This window comes from Mauremys mutica, chromosome 6 (assembly GCF_020497125.1).
Source record: "Mauremys mutica isolate MM-2020 ecotype Southern chromosome 6, ASM2049712v1, whole genome shotgun sequence".
NCBI classification, from domain to species: Eukaryota; Metazoa; Chordata; order Testudines; family Geoemydidae; genus Mauremys; species Mauremys mutica.
In genome coordinates, this window is record NC_059077.1 from 50,610,554 (window position 1) to 50,633,854 (window position 23,301).

At 39.2% G+C, this 23,301-nt stretch overlaps 1 protein-coding gene across 1 annotated transcript in view; it reads right to left on the reverse strand.

The window, feature by feature from the left end:
* Positions 1–4,440: 4,440 nt before the first annotated feature.
* The window catches only part of EDIL3 (EGF like repeats and discoidin domains 3), a 427,756-nt gene continuing 408,895 nt past the window's right edge, over positions 4,441–23,301 (reverse strand). Inside the window, exon 11 of the mRNA XM_045022223.1 lies at positions 4,441–9,217. Coding sequence (XP_044878158.1) covers positions 9,068–9,217 — 150 coding nt within the window. The 3' untranslated portion in view covers positions 4,441–9,067. The remainder of the gene's footprint in view (positions 9,218–23,301) is intronic.

Consider the following 23,301-nt stretch of genomic DNA (forward strand, 5'->3'; position numbering starts at 1 on the left):
CTAGGGCTGGAAGACCTACCCATAGGAACCATAACCCTAGCTCCAAGTGCTTTAGCCATAGGAACCCTAACCCTAGCTCCAAGTGCCCTACCCATAGGAACCCTAACCCTATGGCGGGAAGACCTACCCATGGGAACTGTAACCCTAGCTCCACGTACCCTAACCATAGGAACCCTAACCCTAGCTCCAAGTGTCCTACCCATAGGAACCCTAACCCTATGGCGGGAAGACCTACTGATAGGAACCCTAACCCTAGAAGGGAAGACCTACCCATAGGAACCCTAATCCTAACTCCAAGTGTCCTACCCATAGGAACCCTAACCCTAACTCCAATTGCCCTACACATAGGAACCCGAAACCTAGGGATCGAAGACCTACCCATAGGATCCCTAACCCTAGCTCCACGTGCCCTACTCACCGGAACCCTAACCCTTGGGCGGAAAGACCTACCCATAGGAACCCTAACCCTAAGGCGGGAAGACCTACCCATTGGAACCCTAACCCTAGGTACAAGGGCCCTACCCATAGGAACCCTAACCCTAGATCCAAGTGCCCTACCTATAGGAACCCGAAACCTAGCTCCAAGTGCCCTACCCATAGGAATCCTAACCCTAGGGCGGGAAGACCTACCCATAGGCACCCTAACCCTAGCTCCACGTACCCTACCCATAGGAACCCTAACACTAGCTCGAAGTGCCCTTCTCATAGGAACCCTAACCCAAGGGCGGGAAGACGTACCCATAGGAACCCTAACCCTAGCTCCAAGTGTCCTACCCATAGGAACCTTAACCCTAGCTCCAAGTTCCCTACCCTTAGGAACCCTAACCCTAGGGTGGGAAGCCCTAGCCATAGGAACCCTTACCCTAGCTCCAATTGCTCTACCCATTGGAACTCTAACCCTATGGCTGGGTGTCCTACTCGTCGGAACCGTAACCATAGTTCCAAGTTCCCTATCATTAGGAACCTTAACTCAAGGGCAGGAAGCCCTACCCATAGGTACCTTAACGCACTGGCGGGAAGCCCTACCTATAGGAACCCTAACCTTTGCTCCAAGTGCCCTACCCTAAGGAACCCTAAGCCTAACTCCAAGTGTCTTCCCCTTAGGAACACTTAACCTAGGGAGGTGCTCCCTATCCATAGGAACCCTAACCCTAGTTCAAAGTGCACTACACCCTTAGGAACCATAACCCTAGCTCAAATTGCCCTAAGCTTATGAACCCTAACCCTGGTGTGGGGCTCCCTAAACCCTAACTCTAGCTTGAAGTGCCCTACTGTTAGGAATCCTAACCCTAGGGCTCGAAGCCCTAACCATAGGAACCCTAACCCTAGCTCCAAGTGCAATACCCTTAGGAACTCTAACCCTAGGGCGGGAAGCCCTACCTATAGGAACCCTTACCCTAGCTTCAAGTGCCATACCCATAGGTACCCTAACCCTAGCTCCAAGTGCCCTACTCATACGAACCCTAACCCTAGGGTAGAGCGTCCTACCCATAAAAACCCTAACCCTAGCTCCAAGTGCCCTACCCATAGGAACCCTAAGCCTAAGGCGGGGTGCCCTATCCATAGGAACACTAACTATAGCTCCAAGTGCCCTACCCTTAGGAACCATAACCCTAGGGCCGGAAGCCCTACCTATAGGAACCCTTACCCTAGCTCCAAGTGCTACCCATAGGAACCCTATCCATAGCTGCAAGTGCCCTACCGATAGGAACCCTAACCCGAGGGTCGGAAGCCCTACCCATAGGAACCCTAACCCTAGGGCTGCGTGCCCTACCGATAGGAACCCTAAGCCCAGCTCTAAGTTCCCTACCCATAGGAATCCTAACCCTAGCTCCAAGTGTCCTTCCCTTAGAACCGTAACTCTAGGGCATGGAGCCCTACCCATAGGAACCCTAACCCTAGCTCCAAGTGCCGTACCCTTAGGAACCCTAACCCTAACCCTTACCCAACACCTGTAACAAGTTTCAATAGCTTTTTACAATGTAATGTGTTAAAGGCCTCTTCTAATCAAGTTGTGGCCTGGTATTTGTCAATGAATGTGGGTCACACAACATAAGGACACTAGTTTTGCACGTTGAAAAAGGCAAAAAGGAATACACTTCAAAGGAATAATAGGGTGGCCCCATGTAATGGAAATAAGCAAGGAAAGAAGAGAGAGAGAGAGAGTCTGTGTATGTGTGAAATTAACCCCCAGAGAGGGTCTACCTTTTGTGGCTGACATTTACAGTATACACCACACAACTTAAGCAGCGTTGTTTAATATTTTTTCATAAGGTTGAACTGTTTCACTGTTTTTTAGCCTCTTTGAACAACATCCCTTCCCATCCCCACCCCCTGGTCTCCTTCAATATTAAGCTCATGTATTTTATGTCTGACAGTTTATGTGCTTAATTGCATTTATTTCGATCAAGACAATAGAAAAATACCTTTCCATACTACAGTTTCTATACTGACCTCTTGCAGTGGCCCAGAATCTCAATACAGTTCGGGATGTTCCTTTTATTCTGTTTTTGATTTTCCAGTCTGATGCAAATGTTTACTGACCTTTTACACCATCTTTTGAAGGCTGATTTTCTTTATCTAGTCATGTGAAGATGAGAAACGTGTCCACTGACCTATTGCCTGATGCAAAACCTCAGATAACCATGATGTATCAACTGTTAGAGCAGCAAAGGAGACAGCATCAGGAGAATTAACATGATGAACAGACTGCACAAGGGCAGTTCTCTTGGTTATGCTATTATCCTGGGTTATTCTTGCCTCTAATTTATACTGAGACAGGATGTTTCTAAAGCCTATTAATATATATGTGGTAAATTGTGTTCTGCTCATATACAGTCTTACAAAGTTAACTAATGAGACCAAAGACTATTTCCACATTCTTGCATTTGAAATAATGGTTTTACTCAAGCATTTATCTAAATCTCCACCAAATGCTGGTCTTGGTATAGATCAAAGAATAATTTGGGTGTGAAGGTATACAAAGAAAATGTATAAAAATGAGCACATGTATGTCTCTCTGTTACACTTTATATTACTGACTTGACAGTATCACTTCATCACCGTTTTCTGCACTGTAAAATGTATTTCCAAACAAAAACCTTTGTAAAATAAGAGGTGAAAGTGTGTTGAGCCAAGTCCTGCTATTACTATCCCATTGATGTCCCCCCGCCACTATTTTATGAGACTTATTGATCAAAGTACATGTCTGTTGTTTTTATCTAAAGATTCAAATACATATTTTTGTCTTTACCAACATAGATACTGAAGGCTACATTTTTCATAATGAAATTATATGCTGACTTTCATGTTAATCTCTCTAGTGTATTAGCCACATATGTAGCAGGATGGACAGTGATAAAGCATTATTTTTCTAAAAAGGATTATGAATTATTTTCTGTCATTACTTTAATTTAACACCTCATGATGTACAAAAAGTCTTTCACTTCTCAGTTCTGAAGGAGCATGCCTTGCGTTTCACATTCCTGAAAAGGTGTAGTTTATAATTAAAAGCCAAATAGATTTAATATAGTAAATATTACATTATACATTCTTTTCTGTATGCACCTACTTTCTTGCTTATTTTTGAATACTGATAGTGATATATTACTGGTAAGCCATCACAACATCAGACCTTTCTACTGAAAGATTATTATGCTATTAGTGTTCAGAATGTAAGTTTGCAACAGAGATAATATAATTGTTCTCCATATGTAGCATATTCATGGCTTGTATTTCCTTCCACAGAAATCTCCTTTTCATCCAATGCAATACATTAAAACAAAGCATATCTATATTTGTATAGAAGGATATGGCTGTAGATAGAGGTGGGTAAATGGCCAAAGTTCGGAGGTTCACTTCAGCTAAAATAAACACACCTCAATTTGATACTTCAGCTGAATCTCTTAAATGTACAAAATTAGTAGAGAACAGCTCTTCTCAAAGTATTTTGGCATTTCTACTCCCATTCTCAGGCAGAAGCATAAATGACATGGTCAACCAAACTTTTTGAACACTAGAAACATTTCCAGTCAGATTATATTTGAGTTTTGATTGAACACTCTAATCGGTATCTTTATCTTCTTACCATTTCACTAACCTATGGATGGGAAAGTGAGGGGGAGTGATTGACACATATCCATTAAAATTTGATTTATAGGACATTAGATGGTGCCTATACATTTCTGATGCCCATCCAAACAGCAGTAAGCTATGCAATTGTTAGTCTCCCTTGCACTTTTGCATTTTTTATGTAAAACAATAGAGTATTTTTAGACAATAGTTGGTTGTACCAAGGACAAACTTACCTACCACAAAGAGCCAAAGACTGAATTCAACAAAATACCATATCATATCTGTATTCTGCATTCACTCTCACTCAGACTGAGAAAACTTGGGTCTTTTTCAAGGTATTTCATTATAAATGCTACAAAAATGTACTCATTTTTCAAAAGTTTTATTGTTAAGTTTGAAGACTAGACAAGGTCATACTGGTTTTACATCATCCTACATGATTAAAGTATATACAAAAACATTTGAATGTTACACAGCTTCAAAGGTTGCAAAGGTCATTGTGTCTGAGTTACTTCTGTACTTACTGACACATCAGAAGCCAGCACTGAATATTATATTTCATATTTGTTGTATAGCGAAGATACACTCATTAGTATCCCTAGTCTTCAAAACTCACACTAATTTGTATGCAGTCATTCCAAAAGAGAAAGTCAACCTAAAAATCAGAATCAGTTGACGTGATAAGCCCTTAATAGAACATAGATCAAACTAAGCTTTGTGTCTTGTTTTATTTCCCAGGCTATATAGCACATCATAGGGCTATAGAAAGGTGAAGCCAGCCTACATATATTTAACTGGTTCAGGGTGAAATTTAATTAAGAGAACAATTGCACTCCAGTTTGATGTCATTGTTACGATTTATATAAAAATTAAGGATTATTTCAGAATGTTTTCCCAACCTTTCTTAGAAAGACATTCTCTGCTCTGTTTGTGTATGGAACTCCCATTGTTTTTAAGAGGGGCAAATGGTAGAATCAGGATAGAATATGTTCCTTAGTGTCAATTAATTTTATGCAGATAAAGAGGTTAAAAAAAAAGTTAAAAGAAAAAATTCTTAAATGATGGGCCACACCTGGCTCTCAGTTGCTATGTTAAATCTGAAGTAACTTCATAGGAGTCAGTGATGTTATCTCAGTTTTATACAGCTATCACTTGGAGCAAAATTTAGCTCTATGGCTGTACAATGCAGTTTAAAAAAAGCTTTCTGGCAACTAAAAGTCAAATGATGTCACTAGAAAAATCCCCAGTACAGCATTTGAAAATGTAAATGCATCATATGTGATTCATTTATAAATCATCACAGAGCACTATCACAATGTACTGAGCTTTCTCTTCAGGCTCTGAAGAATGAATTGAAGAAGGCTGACAAAAATAAATAGATGGAAAAATTCAACTCTTTGAAATATTATGAAATAAGAGAAAAGTCTAAATTCTGTAACATAACGTTGCTTTTTTATGTGCTGATGAAATTGAAACATAATTAATCACAGAGCCAAGACAGATTAATTCAAATCCAAACTTGAAAATGTAAAGTACTAGTAAACATATAAAAATTACTTATGAACATGGCAACTAAATTAAAAAACAACACTAAAACAAATTGCTGACTTAGAGAAGTAACTTTCAGAAATGGCCTCTCATTTAGGGGGAAAAGTCAGATAGAAGTCTATATGCTATTATTTATACCTACAATTAAATGCAGGCACAAATTAGTGCTCACAAAGTAGGAGGCTAAATTGAGAACCCTTTAGATATCAGGCCAGAAAAAATTCAAACATTACAACCCAACAACTCTTTTGTGAAGACCCTAAAGTGCAAAACATGGGCAGTATATAATTTAACTATATACCAGTCCCCCCTTTTCCAACAGTTTTTGCTCTTTAAAAATGCCATTATGATTGACTTTCTCTTTAAAATTGTTCACTACAATTGAAGACCACTCCATATATACATCATTAAGGAATGCTGCTAACACAGTTACAGACGAGACAGTAACAGTCTAGTGGCTTTTGTTATGCAGCACAAATTAAAAAAAAAATAAACAAAAACTTAGCAGTGTTGCACAGGACCTCAACATTTCTTACACATACTTTCTTTTACCTTTAGAGGACTCTTAATTAAAATCTTTGAAAATCCATGTCTAAGCCTTATAAAATAAATACTTGTATAAATACAGCATGAGGGTTAAGTAATTTTTATTTAGTTTTAAAAATTCAAGTAATTGGAGATGTGCTGTCACGCAAACCTCCACAAATCAGTAACAAATTTTTGTTTCAAAAATTCCCCACAAAGTTTGAAGGTCTTTCAAAGTGAAATTTTCTCTTTGTGGCGACTGAGAGATTATATGCAGGTTGTGAAATTCAAACTGTTTTGTTTTTGAAGTAAAATTTTCCCCTTTGCAGATTATGGGACAGCTACTTATATATCTGGGAAGCAGGCCCAGGTTCATATCTCAATGATGTTATAGCTTCAAAAAATGTAATGGTGACAAACAGAAATTCAGCATTATTTGTTTAAAACATGCAGCGCTACATATCTACATCAGCATGTTATGAAATTAAAGTAGGGAAAATAATCAGTTATCCAATGTTCTAAACAATGTTAGTTTAGATAACTAAACCACCTCCCCACCCCAAGAATTTGAGAGTAAAGTAATAACATAATACTGCTTTGCATGTACCTTTAATCTGAGGAACTCAGTGCTTTACAAAAGTGGGTATCATCTCTTTTTACTGATAGGGAAACTGAGGCAGAATTAAAGTGACTTGCCCAAGGTTGCACAATGAATAAGCAACAGAGCTGGCATTTGAACAGAGGTCTCCTGATTCCCAGTCTTATGCTCTACCCATACATTGCCTCACAGGCTTCAAGAGGGATGTGCTCATGTGAAACTTTCACAGAGAGCTAGCATAATGGACACACAACCCTGCACATTACTGGGAACATATGCAGTTGGGCTGCATCCAGCTACTACACAATAGGAGGGGGAGTAGTGGGGAGTGGCCTGCTGCTCCCCTCTTACAGTGCTCTGGGGTCATATGCTATCTGTGGACTATATTCCTGACATGCCCCATTTATAGCATTCCCCTGTGTAGGCTGAGTTTGTTCCTCCATGCATCAGACACATAGCTGTTCAGCAGCTTTTGTCCTTATGCACCTGCAGACGATACCTCAGAATTGGGTCCTATCTGAATAGGATGTTGTTAACACAATGTAACATGTCTGTGGAGACTAGAAAAGGAAGTAATTCTGTGAATAATGTAATGAGATGGGTGAAATTTTGCTATGGGCTTAGTTAAAAAAAGCCCAGTGAGGTGGATGGGTGTGAATACACCCTTCAATTAGCATAACCTGTAAGGATAAATTAATCACAATCCCTCCTCCTCACCAAGATAAAAGGGCTATGTTGGTTTGGGTGAAGTGCCTGTGTGTGAGAGGAAAGGGAGCACAGAGAACAGAAACGGAGAGACACAGGCAAAATGGGAGAATGCCAAGCAGCAGCCTGTGAACAAGGTGTATGACCCTGGAAAAAAAGCTAGAGAGAGAGGTCTGTGGGTGTGGTTTTGGCTAAAGAGGCTTGGAGTTGTAAGCTAAGAAACTATTCTTTTGTTTCTGATTCCTCCTGCATTCGGAGAAGCAGGATCTTGTACATTCCTTCTAAATAAGAAAGATTGTGTCAAAGAAAATATCAGTCTACATCAATTTTTACTCCCTACTGTAACATCCCCAGGGGCCAGGGCCCTGAACTTTGAATAGCCACTTGATCGAAAAGGGGCAACAATGGCATACAGTGAACAAACAGGGACAAATTCAAGCCTCACATTACTCACTGACATGCTATAGTCAGGAGGGGATCTGAAGAGCCCAACATTTACATGTTCCTCTGACACTGTTGAGTTCACATTCTGCAAGAACTTCCTGGCCAGCACCATAGAGGGAGCATACTAGGAAAAGTGAGCCGTGTATATTAGCATCTACTCCCGGATCTCACATGCACCCTCCCTCACTAAGACTAAGGAGGCTTCTGAGCTAAGTAATCTCCTGGGCAGCTCTGTGCAGATTGCATGCCCACCCCTGAGCAAGTCAGAATATGGGCGCCTATTAATGCTGTTTTTGCAGCATAGATGTGCATCTGTTTCCATGCTAAAAGTACTTGGGCCTTGAATTTGGTCCACAGTGTCTAATCTCAGCCTTCTTGAAAAATAAAATTGCAAACTGAATTCATAAACTTTGCTTTAACAAAGTCATTAACTCTGTAATATACTGATGATAGATTTTGTTCCATGTACAAACGGGTCAGTTCTTTTAAAGAAAACAATGCTAGCAATGAGATTAAAGTAAAAAAGACAGTGACTATGTCCACAGCATACATAACATAAAATAAACTGAATGGAAGCAAAATGCAGTTGCATGGACTCTGTAGTTTAAATAAAAGTAATGAAAGGTAGTTTGCAACATCACAAGTACCATATACCACAGAGTATCTTCCAAAATGTGTGTCATAAATACTGACAATGTCTGATAGGCACGAGGGAAACAATATAATGCAGTCATCCCAGAGAAAACTTATTGCTAAAAGCTGCAGTATCTCTTTTTGCAAGTAAGATGACAGTGCGATTTGCAAACAATGTGTCAGCCCAGGGTTTCTAAAGCTGCAAATGATCTTTTTCATGCCGTTTCTCCTTCCTTGTAAAAAGGATGCTGCTGTTCTTCCCCTAACACATTTCAACTAGTGTGAACAACTCAGAAGAAAACGAGAAAGGTAATTGCACAGCGAAAGGGACAATACTGTAACAGATTTAAAGGGCAGAATCAGGTTGGATCCTTTAAAGGGCAGGCTTAGACCTCATTACAAAAGACAGTTAGCGGCCTACCAGAAAGTGAGCACTTTTTCATGAAAAACCCATTCAACTTCCTACAGGTTTTGCACAGTTTCTTCTACAGAGATACTTTTAGGAATATAGAGAATTGTGTTGTCAAACAGAGATCCTCTTCAGTCCTCTTCTGTGCAGCCCAACAGCTCTGACCGTAAAGTGATCCTGCCATACCATGACCAAGGGAGGATCCTTATGTGCCGGGCATAGATTGGTGGGTCAATGACATTCTTTCTGTGTGTGTCATTGTCAAAATTTCCCTGGAAAACCTAGAATGTAAGAATTAAAAATTATTATTTATGCCTGTGTTGCCCTTCGTGAATACGAACTCATGGAAGAAAAAGAGCTGATAAAAGTTGTATATTTTCCCAAAGTAACTGGAAAATATTCTGACTTAGGAAAGGACAGTTTCCCAATACTGCAACAGCGTCTTTTTCTCAGCTAGGAGCTACTCCTTGCAAGGCTTAAAAAGGTCTCCAAAAAGAACCTGGTCAATAATTGCATAAATAATACAATTTAATTAATTTATAACAGTATTTTAGTAAGTTTACTGTCTACTTCGAGGGTCCGGAAAGTGCTTTTTATAATTATCCCAGATACCAAAAACAGAAAACATGTCATGCTGAAATAAGGTCAATTTCCCAACTGGGGAGTGTTGCATGACTGCATCAGCTTTGCTTAGAGCAAGGGTTCACAAACATTTTCCAAAGTGTGGACTTTTCCCCCTCCTACTTGCAATTGCTGGACTGTCTCTCTTCCTATTCATAATGTCCCTCTGGCAACTACAGCACTACCACTGCCTACATGAAAAATTAATATTAAGAAATAATGTATTTCTAGCACCTTTGAATGTGATTTAGCTGTTGGACATAAGATAAAGAACCAGCATCATGTGACCAACCAACTCTTTGTGGACCACTATAAGTCTCCATGGGTCACCAGTAGTTCATCAACCACAGTTTCAGAATGTCTGGCTAGCTGGGGCTGGACCCCAAGAAGTGATGCAGCAATCTGATGTAGTACAGCCCAAATGGCAAATGCCAGCATTGCCAAACGCAAGAGTTCAAAAATCAGAGGACAAACCAAACTCAATTCCAACTTAAAGTTCACACTGTATGTGTTCCTGCTAACATGCTCCAATCCTGAACATGGACTCTGTGGCACCCTCTACTAAAGCACTATGTTCTGTAAAGAGCAGGAAACTTGTAAGAAAACATGTCCAGGGGCTGAAGGAATACAGAGACATAAATATAGAAGTAGGAGAGGCAAGGAGGGCAAAGGCAAGGGGAAGAGGCAGAAGGTGGACCAAGCATGAGGCTGAGTAACAGGAGGAGGATTGTGAGAGGCAGGTTTAAAGTGCTTTGATGGGAGAATTTAACTGTATCTCAAGTGATTAAGGTCTTGTCACTTAGCCTTTTGAGTCAAGAGCCTCTTTGTTCTTTATGAGGGGACTGAGTCAAGGTATACGGGAGAAATTTGATAATAGGGATTAAAATTTGGTAAGATTGTAGGGTGAAAATTTACCCCAAATTCACAAATGAAGTAAGAAGGTGAAACTACCAGTTAAGTCAGTGGGGAATGAGCTAACTCACTCTAGGGATAAATTTGACCTCTAGCCATCTACAGGGTGAGCCATTGTTATATTTATTTCTATTTACGGTACTTACATGGTCACCTCTACCATAATATCTGAGTGTTTCATAATCTATAATGTATTTATCCTCACAACACCTCTGTGAGGCAGGGAAATACTACCTTCCCCATTTCAAAGATGAGAAACACGGAGATAGAGACTAGGGGCTAGATGTTAAAGGTTTTTAGGCACCTAAAGATACAGGTGGGCATTTAGTAGGATTTTCAGAAGCACCTAGGTACCTACTCCCATTGAAATCAATAGGAGTTAGGTGCCTGGGCACTTCTGAAAATCCTACTCAATGACCATCTGTATATTTAGGTGATTAAATACCTTTAAAAGATGGCCTTAAGGTCACACAAGAATCTGTGGTGGGGTTAAGAATTGAACCTGGCTCTACGAAGTACGAGGCTAACAACCTGATTGTTGGACTATCCATCCCTCTGGTTAGCCTAGTCATCTAATTAATCATTAATTAGTTATTAGTAATCATTTTAAAAGTTTCAACTTTAATTCCAAATAGGTGCATGTTAATCATTCTTTTCAAATACAAGGATACTCTGACAGAACTTGATCCTGCTCCCATTACATTTAATAACAAAATTCCCATTGCCTTCAATAGCAGCCTCACAGGATCAACTATATATTCTAATTTTCTACCACAATTTTAAATGTTAACATTTTCTTATTTACTATGATTTTACTCTCTCTCTCTCTCTCTCTCTCTCTCTCTCTCTATATATATATATATGTTCCTTCCATATAACATTTAAAATATTCCACACATTTTTTCTTTTTATATTACAGTCAAATGCTAAATGCTAGCCATTGAGGGTGGGATTTTAATAAGCGCCTAAGTGATTTAGGAACACAACTCCTATTGACTCGGCATAGTATGTGAGCTCTGAATTCACCTAAGCTCTTTTGAAAATCCCATCCTGAATTCCCCCCAGCTTTTTAGCTCATCCATCTAATATTAAACTGCAAAAATAAGACTGAAACATCAAGCAAATATTTCAGTCACTCCATGGGTGAAATCATGGAAACTCTGAAATCAATGGCTTTTGACTTCAGTCATCCCAGAACTCCCTGTTACAGATGGCTTTGGTTTGCAGCAGTTGACTGATCTTACCCATTGGCTAATCTGCTGCACAGCCGATATCTGCAGCCTTGCTCTAAAGTTATATCAAAATTACTGACATTTTAAAATTAAATACCTTTCTGACTTAGCATTTTTGGCATACACTGGATGTTGAGATAAATTTGGTAATCATATTGTTTCACACATAGGGTGACCAGATGTCCTGATTTTATAGGGACAGTCCCGATTTTTAGATCTTTTTCTTATATATGCTTCTATTAACCCCCACCCTCTGTCCCGATTTTTCATACTTGCTGTCTGGTCACCCTATTCACAGTAGGACATCACTGAAGCGGGGTAGATATTTTATTTCATCACTAGTGAACCTCTTTTGCTATGAATTCACTGATGATCAAAATGTCAGGAAATGGAAAAATGGTATTGGTTAGTGAAAAAAACCTCTGACTGAGTCAAAAAGTCTGAATACTGTGCAGCTCACATATGGTGGGTTTCTGTTTTGTTTTGTTTTTAGCTAGGGTAAACCAAACTATAAATCAATATATTGACTCTAGTTTGTGTTAAAACAGTATAGGATTTTTTCCTTGTCACAATAGCCACACATTTATTTTAAAGATTGTTTTTCTGTTGGAAAGATGAGAAAGATATTTTGAGAGGGAATTTTCAGCATATTTGGAAGTTCTTCATTCCCTTCAAACTTTGACAAATTCTCTTTTTGTGTTCACCTGAACACCGGTGAAAAGGTAGAAAAACAATATCTATTGGCTTTTCAGTGTCCTATAAAAAATGAAATAGTGGTTTTAGTTCTTTCCTACTGGACAGGTACTCTATGACAACTGGCACTCAGGCCATGTCTTCACTTACCGGTAGATAGGCTTTGCTGCAATCGATGCAGCGGGTGTTGATTTAGTGGGTCTAGTGAAGACCCACTAAATCGACAGCATAATGCTTTCTGGTCGACTCCGGTACTCCACCTCTCTGAGAGAAGTCAATGGGAGAGCGTCTCCCATCAACACAGTGCAGTGTAGACACCTAAACTGACCTAATCCACATCAATTCCAGTTACATTATTCACCTAACCGGAGTAGTGTAACTTAAGTTGACTTACTGTGGTAGTATGGACAAGGAAGTTTTAACAGAGATGCCAAAGACTGAATGCATGGGGGACTAAACCAGTAGTTCTCAAACTAGGGAGCTGCTTGTTCAGGGAAAGTCCCTGGTGGGCTGGGCTGGTTTGTTTACCTGCTGCATCTGTGGGTTCGGCTGATCGTGGCTCCCACTGGCCGCGGTTTGCCTCTCCAGGCCAATGGGGGCTGCAGGAAGTGGCCAGTGGGAGCCGCTATTGGCCGAACCTGAGGACATGGTAAGTAAACAAACTGGCCTGGCCCGCCAGGGGCTTTCCCTGAACAAGCGGTGGCCCTAGTTTGAAAACCACTGGACTAAACTATCCTCTGAGCCCTAAAGGTGGTCCTTTCATGCGAAATATTTACAAAATAGCATAAGAAAATGTACACTGCTTTCCATGCTGTATATATCCCTTGAACATAAAACATCTTTTTGAAGTGCTATCAAATCTGGCACCTTAAATACATAAGAACGGCCATACTGGGTCAAACCAAAGGCCCATCTAGCCCAGTATCCTGTCTCCTGACAGTGGCCAATGCCAGGTGCCCAGAGGGAATGAACAGAACAGGTAATCATCAAGTGATCCATCCCCTGTCACCCATTCCCAGCTTCTGGCAAACAGATAAACTTGATATGATAAATGATAAACTGGCACCTAGTTACTATAGAGATAGGCACATTACAAGTGCATGTGTAGTTAAAATAGATTACATTAGACTAGAGAGATAGACTACTGAGAAAACAACACTAAGGGCTAATGAAAAAATATATTTATCATAGGAGACCATTCGTAGACTGAGTGCAGTATTGATTAGATAAATCAGCTAGAGCTTTGGGATAACAAGATTGCTTCTGACTTTAAGTTTCTTTAAGTTTTGTACTGTAGCAAAAAAGACCTCAAAACTTTCAAGCTCTAAGTAACAATGGTACTAGCATAAACCCTATAGTTTTTCTCCCCATTGAAGAATTAAATAAGCCAACAATGATAAATAGAGACAGATGAAAAATAATAATAATAATTTATTGCAATTTTTTAAAAGTTTTCCACAAAATATTGGTTGAAATTTCAAAATATTTTACCCAGCACTGATGGTTATCAAGTATAAAAAACACTGCAAAAATTTCACACCACAGAGCTGATGAAAAATTTAGTTTTTTACTGTGGAAGATGTAGATCACAAGGTAAAATGAACTATAGGTCTGACCCTGAAAGGACCTTTCTACCTGCAGAATCCTGCACCAATGAGGAGCCTCACTGAAAACAAAGGGGTCTGTACTGGTGTATAGGTCCACCCATGCAGATCTCCATGCAAAATTGGGGAAAAGAAAGATGCATTAGATGAAAACAAAATTACATCTAGTTCTTAATTAGATGAAAGCAGTGTAATTGACCAACAATATGGAAATAAGAACAGGAGTAATTGTGGCACCTTAGAGACTGAGGCTTTGGCTACACTTGCATTTCAAAGCGCTGCCGCGGCAGCGCTTTGAAGCGCTAAGTGTAATCAAAGCGCCAGCGCTGGGAGAAAACTCTCCCAGCGCTGTCCGTACTCCACTTCCCTGTGGGGAATAACGGACAGCGCTGGGAGTGCGGCTCCCAGCGCTGGGGCTTTGACTACACTGGCGCTTTGCAGCGCCGCAATTTGCAGCGCTGCAGAGGGTGTGTTTTCACACCCTGCTGCAGCGCTGCAAATTTGTAAGTGTAGCCAAGCCCTAACAAATTTATTTCAGCATGAGCTTTCTAGAGCTACAGCTCACTTCTTCGGATGCATAGAATGGAACACACAGACAGGAGATATTTATACATACAGAGAACATGAAAAGGTCCTCACCCACAACTATTTCACATTCGGGGACAATATATACCTTCAAGTCAGTGGCACTGCTATGGGTACCCACATGGCCCCACAGTATGCCAACATCTTTATGGCTGACATAGAACAACGCTTCCTTAGCTCTCATTCCCTAACGCCCCTACTCTACTTGCGCTACATTGATGACATCTTCATCATCTGGACTCATGGAAAAGAAGCCCTCGAGGAATTCCACCGTGATTTTAACAATTTCCATCCCACCATCAACCTCAGCCTAGACCAATCCACACAAGCGGTCCATTTCCTAGACACTACTGTGCTAATAAGCGATGGTCATATAAACACCACCCTATACCGGAAACCCACTGACTGCTATACTTACCTACATGCCTCCAGCTTCCATCCAGGACACACCACACGATCCATTGTCTACAGCCAAGCTCTAAGATACAACCGTATTTGCTCCAATCCCTCAGACAGAGATAAACACCTACAAGATCTCTATCAAGCATTCTTAAAACTACAATACCCACCTGCTGAAGTCAAAAAACAGATTGACAGAGCCAGAAGAGTACCCAGAAGCCACCTACTACAGGACAGGCCCAACAAAGAAAATAACAGAACGCCACTAGCCATCACCTACAGCCCCCAACTAAAACCTCTCCAGCGCATCATCAAAGATCTACAACCTATCCTTAAAGATGATCCCTCACTCTCACAGATCTTGGGAGACAGGCCAGTCCTCGCTTATAGACAGCCTCCCAACCTGAAGCAAATACTCACCAGCAACCGCACACCATACAACATAAACACTAACCCAGGAACCTATCCTTGCAACAAAGCCCGATGCCAGCTCTGTCCACATATCTATTCAAGTGACACCATCATAGGACCTAATCACATCAGCCACGCCATCAGGGGCTCGTTCACCTACCAACGTGATATATGCCATCATGTGCCAGCAATGCCCCTCTGCCATGTACATTGGCCAAACCGGACAGTCTCTATGCAAAAGAATAAATGGACACAAATCTGACATCAGGAATCATAACATTCAAAAACCAGTGGGAGAACACTTCAACCTCTCTAACCACTCAGTGACAGACTTGAAGGTGGCAATTTTGCAACAAAAAAACTTCAAAAACAGACTTCAAAGAGAGACAGCTGAACTTGAATTAATATGCAAATTAGACACAATTAACTCAGGCCTAAACAGGGACTGGGAATGGTTGGGTCATTACACTAATTGAATCTATTTCCCTATGTTAAGTTCTCCTCACACCTTCTATGGGTCATCTTATTTATCATTTCAAAATTCTTTTTTCTCCTGCTGATGATAGATCATCTCAATTGATTAGACTCTTCCTGTTGGTATGCATACTTCCACCTTTTCATGTTCTCTGTATGTATAAATATCTCCTGTCTGTGTGTTCCATTCTATGCATCCGAAGAAGTGTGCTGTAGCTCACGAAAGCTCATGCTGAAATAAATTTGTTAGTCTCTAAGGTGCCACAAATACTCCTGTTCTTTTTGCGGATACAGAGTAACACGGCTGCTACTCTGAAACATGGAAATAAGAGTTAGGGAAGTTCTTTTTCTAATTCATTGGCATGTTTGCTTGTACTTGGAGCAAAAATAATATGTTTAAGTCTGGAGTGCAGAACATTTTTCAGCTTGATATAGAACCCATCTCCAAGGCTATTTTCTGATTTGCTAGTTCACATTAAAGTTGGCAAGTCTAGAATTCATCTTAGTTCATCTTTATTCAAGTTTCATTGATAAGCAATTAATTTGTTGAGATGGACCAAGGCAAATACCTTTAGGGAAATAATTTTGTATTTAAATGACTGACGTCAATGTTTGTTTAAAATGACTATTGACCATTATGGCACCATTGTTTCACATATTCAAAAACTTAAATTTGCAACTGGAACAACATCCCATGTGTAAAAAAAACTGCTCAAGAAATAAAGCGATATTATTGGATCCAAGGGTTTCAACTCTTCAACTTGCTTCCAAAGATGCATGAATTGTAACAGCTCTACACATTCACATTGTTTTCCATCATTCTCTTTGTTTGAGCCAAAGACCACTGAAGTCAAAAGGAGTTTTCTATTGACTTCAATGGACGTAGGACCTGTGTGTGCCCTCTATTGCGGAAAAAGAAGGAAAGATAAATTGTGTTCTGGCTTCCACAACCTTTGATTACCTCTCAAAATGTTCTGTCAGCCACATGAGACAAACCTCAAGAAAATAATTTGGAATACTGTGCTTTAATTGTTATGGGTGGGTGAACTTTTAAAAACTTCTTAATAACTTTTCATGTTCTTTTATCCAGATTCTACCACTCTTACTCATGCTGAAGAGTAGTTTACTCCACAAGTAGTCCAAGTGAGATCAGTGTGGCTCCTTATGGAGTAAAGTATTACTTAGTGTGGGTAACAGTAGCAGAACTTTGCCTTTGTTAAGCGTAACGTATCTGACAGCGGCATACAATATGACAACATGAAAGACAGCTGCTCTAACAAGGACACATGCAATTATGTGAGAGAGTATGTGCGAGTATACTGAAAGTGTATCTGGCTCCTGTGTCCTCACCCTTCAGAGCTGAATAATTGGAGCCTACTCAAATGAGACTAAAAACCTGGAAAATATAGCATGGGATGCTCTGCTTCAATAAAATGTTGGTTTTTTTTTATCGTAAAATGTGCCCTTTATCTATAACTGGGCTATACAATTAAGTTGCCTTGCTTTCAGCAGTTACTGAAATTTTCAATAGAGTTAACAATGCTTTTATAGCACAAAAAACAAATCAAAATACTGACAATGTAAGATGACTCATATTTTTAAAAGCTAAACAAATACCTTATAACAAAACTTAATAATTTAGAAGAAATGTTTAAATACAAAATAAACTGGAAAAAACTGAATTATAGCTAAATAATGTATTGTGAATTGTTTATGCTTTATTCTCAAGCTCAGAGCTAGTATCTCTTTTATGGGGCACGTTAGCCTCAGGCAACCTTTGACTAGGTAATTGCAGTGGGAGGGAATGTTTGTGGTAGAGTGTCAGTGAATGTGCAGAAAGAACAGGTGTGCATGGATTCTAACTCCCCACAGAAGACCTTTGTGGTTTACATGTCAGGTATAAACCAAAATTAGATTAAAGTGGTGGCTTGGCCATAGAAATAAAGATTTTTTGAAAACAATTCTAGGCACCATTATATTTATGATGCTGGGGGAAGAAGAGAGACTAAAAATTGACAATCAGTCCCCAAAACAATGTTGTTGTTAATATATTGCCTATTGCAATATTTCTGTGCCAAGCAAAATATCTGATATGGACCCTCTATTGGAAATGCATCCCTGCTTGGATTAGATCTAGCTAAAAAGAAAATGTTAGTGCTGCTTCTATTTAGAGTTGGAGTCAGTGTAGATCAGAACTCAGCTGACTGGCAGTAGTTAAAATGGAAGCAGGGATAATGTTCCTTCTTTCAAACCTTTTTTTTAATTATTATTTAAAAGCATGCTACATTGAAAAATAATGCTTGAAAGCCGCATTCCCTTCTGTTTAAAGCATCTAATTTATATATTTCAAATTCACTAAAGGTGATACACTCAGCAGACACTGCATTTGTAAATTTGAAAAGCTACTTTTTTTTTTTAAGTAACACTTTTAGTCACAAAGAGTGAGATAGCTCAGTGGTTTGAGCATTGATTTGCTAAACCCATGGGTGTGAGTTCCATCCTTGAGGGGGCCATTATAGGGATCTGGGGCAAAAATCTGTCTGGGGATTGGTACTGCTTTGAGCAGCAGGTTAGACTAAATAATCTCCTGAGGTTCCTTCCAACCTTGATATTCTATGATTCAGAGACTAGGTAGGAGTCAGCAAAAGTATTTTTAAACATCTCTACCAACTGTGCTATCACTGGCAGATATCTGGTTGGGTATTAATTCTGTTGACTCCAATGGAAGATGATGAGGCACACTGCTGGATTGGGCAATAGGTCTTTATTTCCATTTATGTATCTACCCTATAGACATAGATATCTATATGTACATATGCAGAGAGAAAAAGCAATTCTTTCCCTGACACTAGCATGTTTATTCTTCAGAGTGCTCATTAAGGTTTCACTCTTGGCCACCTCCTTTCTGCTTCTCCTATAGCACTATGCCAGTAACAGGCTTAGAATCAGGAGTGGGGTGGAGTGTGGACCTTTACATGGAGATGGCATGTGATGCCCACAAATGGTAGGCAAAAGAGATTGGAATGACCATAAGGATGTTTGCCTTTCCAACACTAGATGGCTCAAAAATGTAACTTTTCTGGTGAAGAATACCATACTAGCAGAAAAAATAATGGGCTCCTACAATGAATCTAACCTCTTTTTTTCAATTTCCCTTCTATTTGTTTTTGTTGTTTGTATTTGTAAGGTTTAGATGAATGTAAGTATATGCATTTCAGGACACAGACACATGCAAACATATATATTTCTAAGTATGTATCTCTCTGTCTCTCTCATGTACGCACACACACAAAAGCAACTTTCATGGCTCGAATGTACCTGATTTCCAAAATTATTATGTGTCCTTTATTTTTATCATATTTGTAATGGGTTCAAGGGAGATAATCATTTCCAAATAGGCAAAACACAGAAAGGCAATCATGTAGTATTTTTTATCCAGAAATGGCTAGTGATGCCACTTGATGGGAATTTACTCCTTTAAATGGAGTTTGTGAATTGTTCAAACTGGTAGGTTCAAAGTCAAAAGTAATCTTCAGAAATTGGGATTATTACAACATTTCAAAGCCCTGATTTCCCTGGGAAAATACCCACTCAGATTCAAGTGTGGGTACTGTCAACATAAGCACATAATTTCTTCTCAATTGTCATCACAGTGTGTGGGGACAAAAGCCATTTCTTAGGATGGCAGGACATGAACTATATGGTGAAGCTATGACCTAAAATTTATAGGGCCAGATACTCATCTTGTGGAATTGGTATAGCTCTATTGAAGACAACTGAGCTAAATCAAGTTTCACCAGAGGAGTATTTCGCCTGTAGTTTTAAAGAGCAAGGCCAACATTTTGATTTACACTTGGAACTAAATTAAAGGATACTGGAGTTTTGAACTGATACAATAAGTTCCCTGCGGCCAACAGGGTAGTTTTATTCTGCACAAGCTGTAGTGTCTGAGTTGTATTGAAGGTTAACCTCCAGGCAAGTTCTTACAACAATCCATTCTGGAGGTGACAAAGGCATAGATAGCTGTAGGGAGAAATAGTACACCTCTCCCTCGATATAACGCTGTCCTCAGGCACCAAAAAATCTCAGCACGTTATAGGTGAAACCACGTTATATTGAACTTGCTTTGATCCACCGGAGTGCTCAGCCCTGCCCTCCCCGGAGCACTGCTTTACCGTGTTATATCTGAATTCGTGTTATATCAGGTCGCGTTATATCGAGGTAGAGGTGTAATAATCATCCTCTTCAACACTGATGAAGATGCACTTTTGGCATCCAATTCATCTGAAGTAATCAAAGATCCATGAATACCCCAAAACTGAGACGAGATAGGCAAACCCCATCATGTTGGCTAGACATCATCTCCACAATATTCTCTAGATACTTCAAAACAAACAACTATCATTACCTCTGTCTTATCTGGAATGAGAGTCAGTCATAACTCTAAGAAGTGTTGGGTCAGAAGACAAACCAACCAACCAGATTGCCTTATCACATAACAGGACAGATCTCTTGTCTAAAACATCAGCTGATATGTCTTATACAACAGACCTGCAAAATAGCTAGGTCCTGATTTCAAGAGGATGTTTAAAGATAGAGAGAAAGAGAGAAATGCATAGGAATGTGTTATCAGAACACATACACTTTTGTAATCAACAGCCACGAAATCAACATCCATGAAACCCTACAAAAAAGTTTATACTTGAATTTTTTTTTGGAGAAAACCTTGTTTGTTTTTTAAATGTTGAGATGGCAAGCCCTTCTGAAAGCAAAATTGCAGATGTGCTAGCTAAATGCAAAGCTTGTAATGTAATATCCTAATATCATTGCTATCTAATGACCTTGCAAAACTAATTACTAATATAAGAAGCCATTTAAATATTGAAGATTTATATTAATGGGGATTTACCATCATCATCCTGGCAAATCCCACAGGGATGTATCCTCCTTGCAGACAGAACACCACCTGGATCAGTCTTTGCTGAGATGCCTAGGTGGTCTGGCTGCATATTCAGTTTATGTCCATCGTTGGCACCCCACAGTATTTCTGGCACCAGCTTCTCCAGTAAAGAATCTGGATAGGCAGCATCAGCCAGAGTCTGCAGGATCAGTTACATTGATAGGAAGATCATTTCAAGACAATCTTCAATTGTTCTTTGTCTGCAGTCCCTCTTCCATTTGAAGAGTGGCAGAAAGTTGAGGACACTTGCAGAGCACCTGCTGCTGCCATGGTTTCAATGGCCTCTGTCAGGTCACTGTGACATCAAACTTGCTATGAAACTGCAGATCTAGAGAACTATGCTTATATGAACTCTATTGTACTGAAGTGAAATGTGGATGCTGAGGAAGGCTAAAGAACACTGGATTGATGTTTTTGATTCTCGTCATCTTCATCAGCTGCTCCAAATCAAGTGGCAGAACAACATCGGAAATGAGGATATTTAAAGCTGAACCCAGCACTGGTTCAGTTTCAGTGATTTTCTTGATCTGGACATATTAGAATGGAAGATCAACAAATTCTGAAGCCACTACAAGTCCGGCAACCACATGGATGCCAAAAGTTTTGGTGGCACAATAAGATTGCCAGTGATGAACATAAACTGAATGGGGAATTAATTAATTAAAACATAAGCAACCCCCTTACCCAACTGAGGAAGACAAAAAGAATCATTTTCCAAAAATTATGAAGAATCATCAACTTCTTTAATAACTATTTAAGATAATTTTTTAATTTTAAAAGACTATTTGAACTAAAAACTTTTATATAAAAAGAGTATTTGGAATTTTTAAAAGTGGAATTTCATTTCCTGTTAAACCCTAATAAAACTAAAGAAATATTTCAGAAAATGGACTGAATAAAAACAATTTTTAAAACTATAACTATAAATATTATCTGAGGCTTTCCAGCCACAAGAGAACAAAGGCCATTAGAAGTGTGTGGCACATTCATGAAATATACTGAATATTCAGGACCTGAAGGTGTCATCAAAAACAACCCACAAAGGAATGGAGCCAGTGAAAGGATTACAGCAATCAACTATGAATATAAACAAGACTGAAATTTCATGAAAATAGGAAGCAGAAGAGTATAAAATTCTGAAGTGAGCATCCATTACTCCTACTCTCTGCTATTCTGTTCAAGCACTCCTCAACTCATCCTGTGCATCTCTACAAGCAAGCTGCCACAGACAGCTAAGAAGACAAAGAAGAGAACAGATAAAAGACAAACTTCTAGCCCAGATGACAACCAAGACTTCATCATAGTGAGATGGAAGTAGCCAAAAGCACTACCAAGGGATAAGTTTTCAAAACTCTTGAAATGAGTTTATTGGAGTGTTGAAATTTACATCAAATTTGGACCCATGATTATTTTAGGAAATAAGACTTTGGTCTCAGTTTACCATGAGAAAAGTGCCACACCAAAGGCTGGGTTAACTCTCAAAAGTGTAATCTTTGGTCAAAGCTCTCCACAAAGAAGCACACTAAGACCCTGTCAGAAGTAACCAGTTTGTCATTTGTGTTGTTTTGTTTAATGCTGTATTTTTCTTTCTTTAATAATAAAATAGCCATGGTTAATAATTGTGATTATTTTGCTTGGTTTTAATTGCAATCTCCATGAAGGTATTTAAAGACCCCTGTGACTAAAATGGTGGGGCCCTTTATTCTTGGTAAATTGAGACCAACGTCTTATTTCCCCAAATTATTATGAGCCCAGACTTGATGCCTCATAGGAAAATAGAAACTGTTCATGGGTGAGCAAAATAATTTTGTTTACAAGTGGATCCTGCCAGGTTATCATGTTATAATGTGAAACAATTTATCAATGGGTAAAATAAGCAATCTTAACTAAATCCTAGGGAATCAAGGAAAGTGTTTTAAATCAGTTAATTAGAAGAAGTAGTCAAGTAAGAAGTTGTCTTAAAACAAGCCAATTAGCAAATAATAAGAATCTTAAATAAATTAAATCTCATCATTTCTATGATTATCAATGTTTAGCCCCCATCTCCTCTCCATGAATATGTGATCTGACCACGTAGTGATTAACAGGAGAACTTGTTAATATCTTAAGTTACAACAGTGGGAGTTGCATCCCTGAACTGTCAATAAGAAGCATAATTAGTAAGAGTGGGGTACCATTTCTTGTTTCTCTAGACTAAATATTTTTAGTAATTTTGGGGCTAAAACTACCTGGTACTTGATAATATACAATACCGCTTTCCATACAACATGCCAAATGCAAATAAATGTTTTTTAAAAAACTTTGCTTTACATTTGCTGTTATCACTAATCAACATTGCACTGGACTTTTAAACCTGCAGAATTTTGAAAACGAAAACCAGAGTGCCTGAAAAGTTCTCCTATATTCTCACAGCTTTGGTATTAACAATTATACTATACATAGGCAAATCAAGTACTAAATTTGAAAATGTGTAA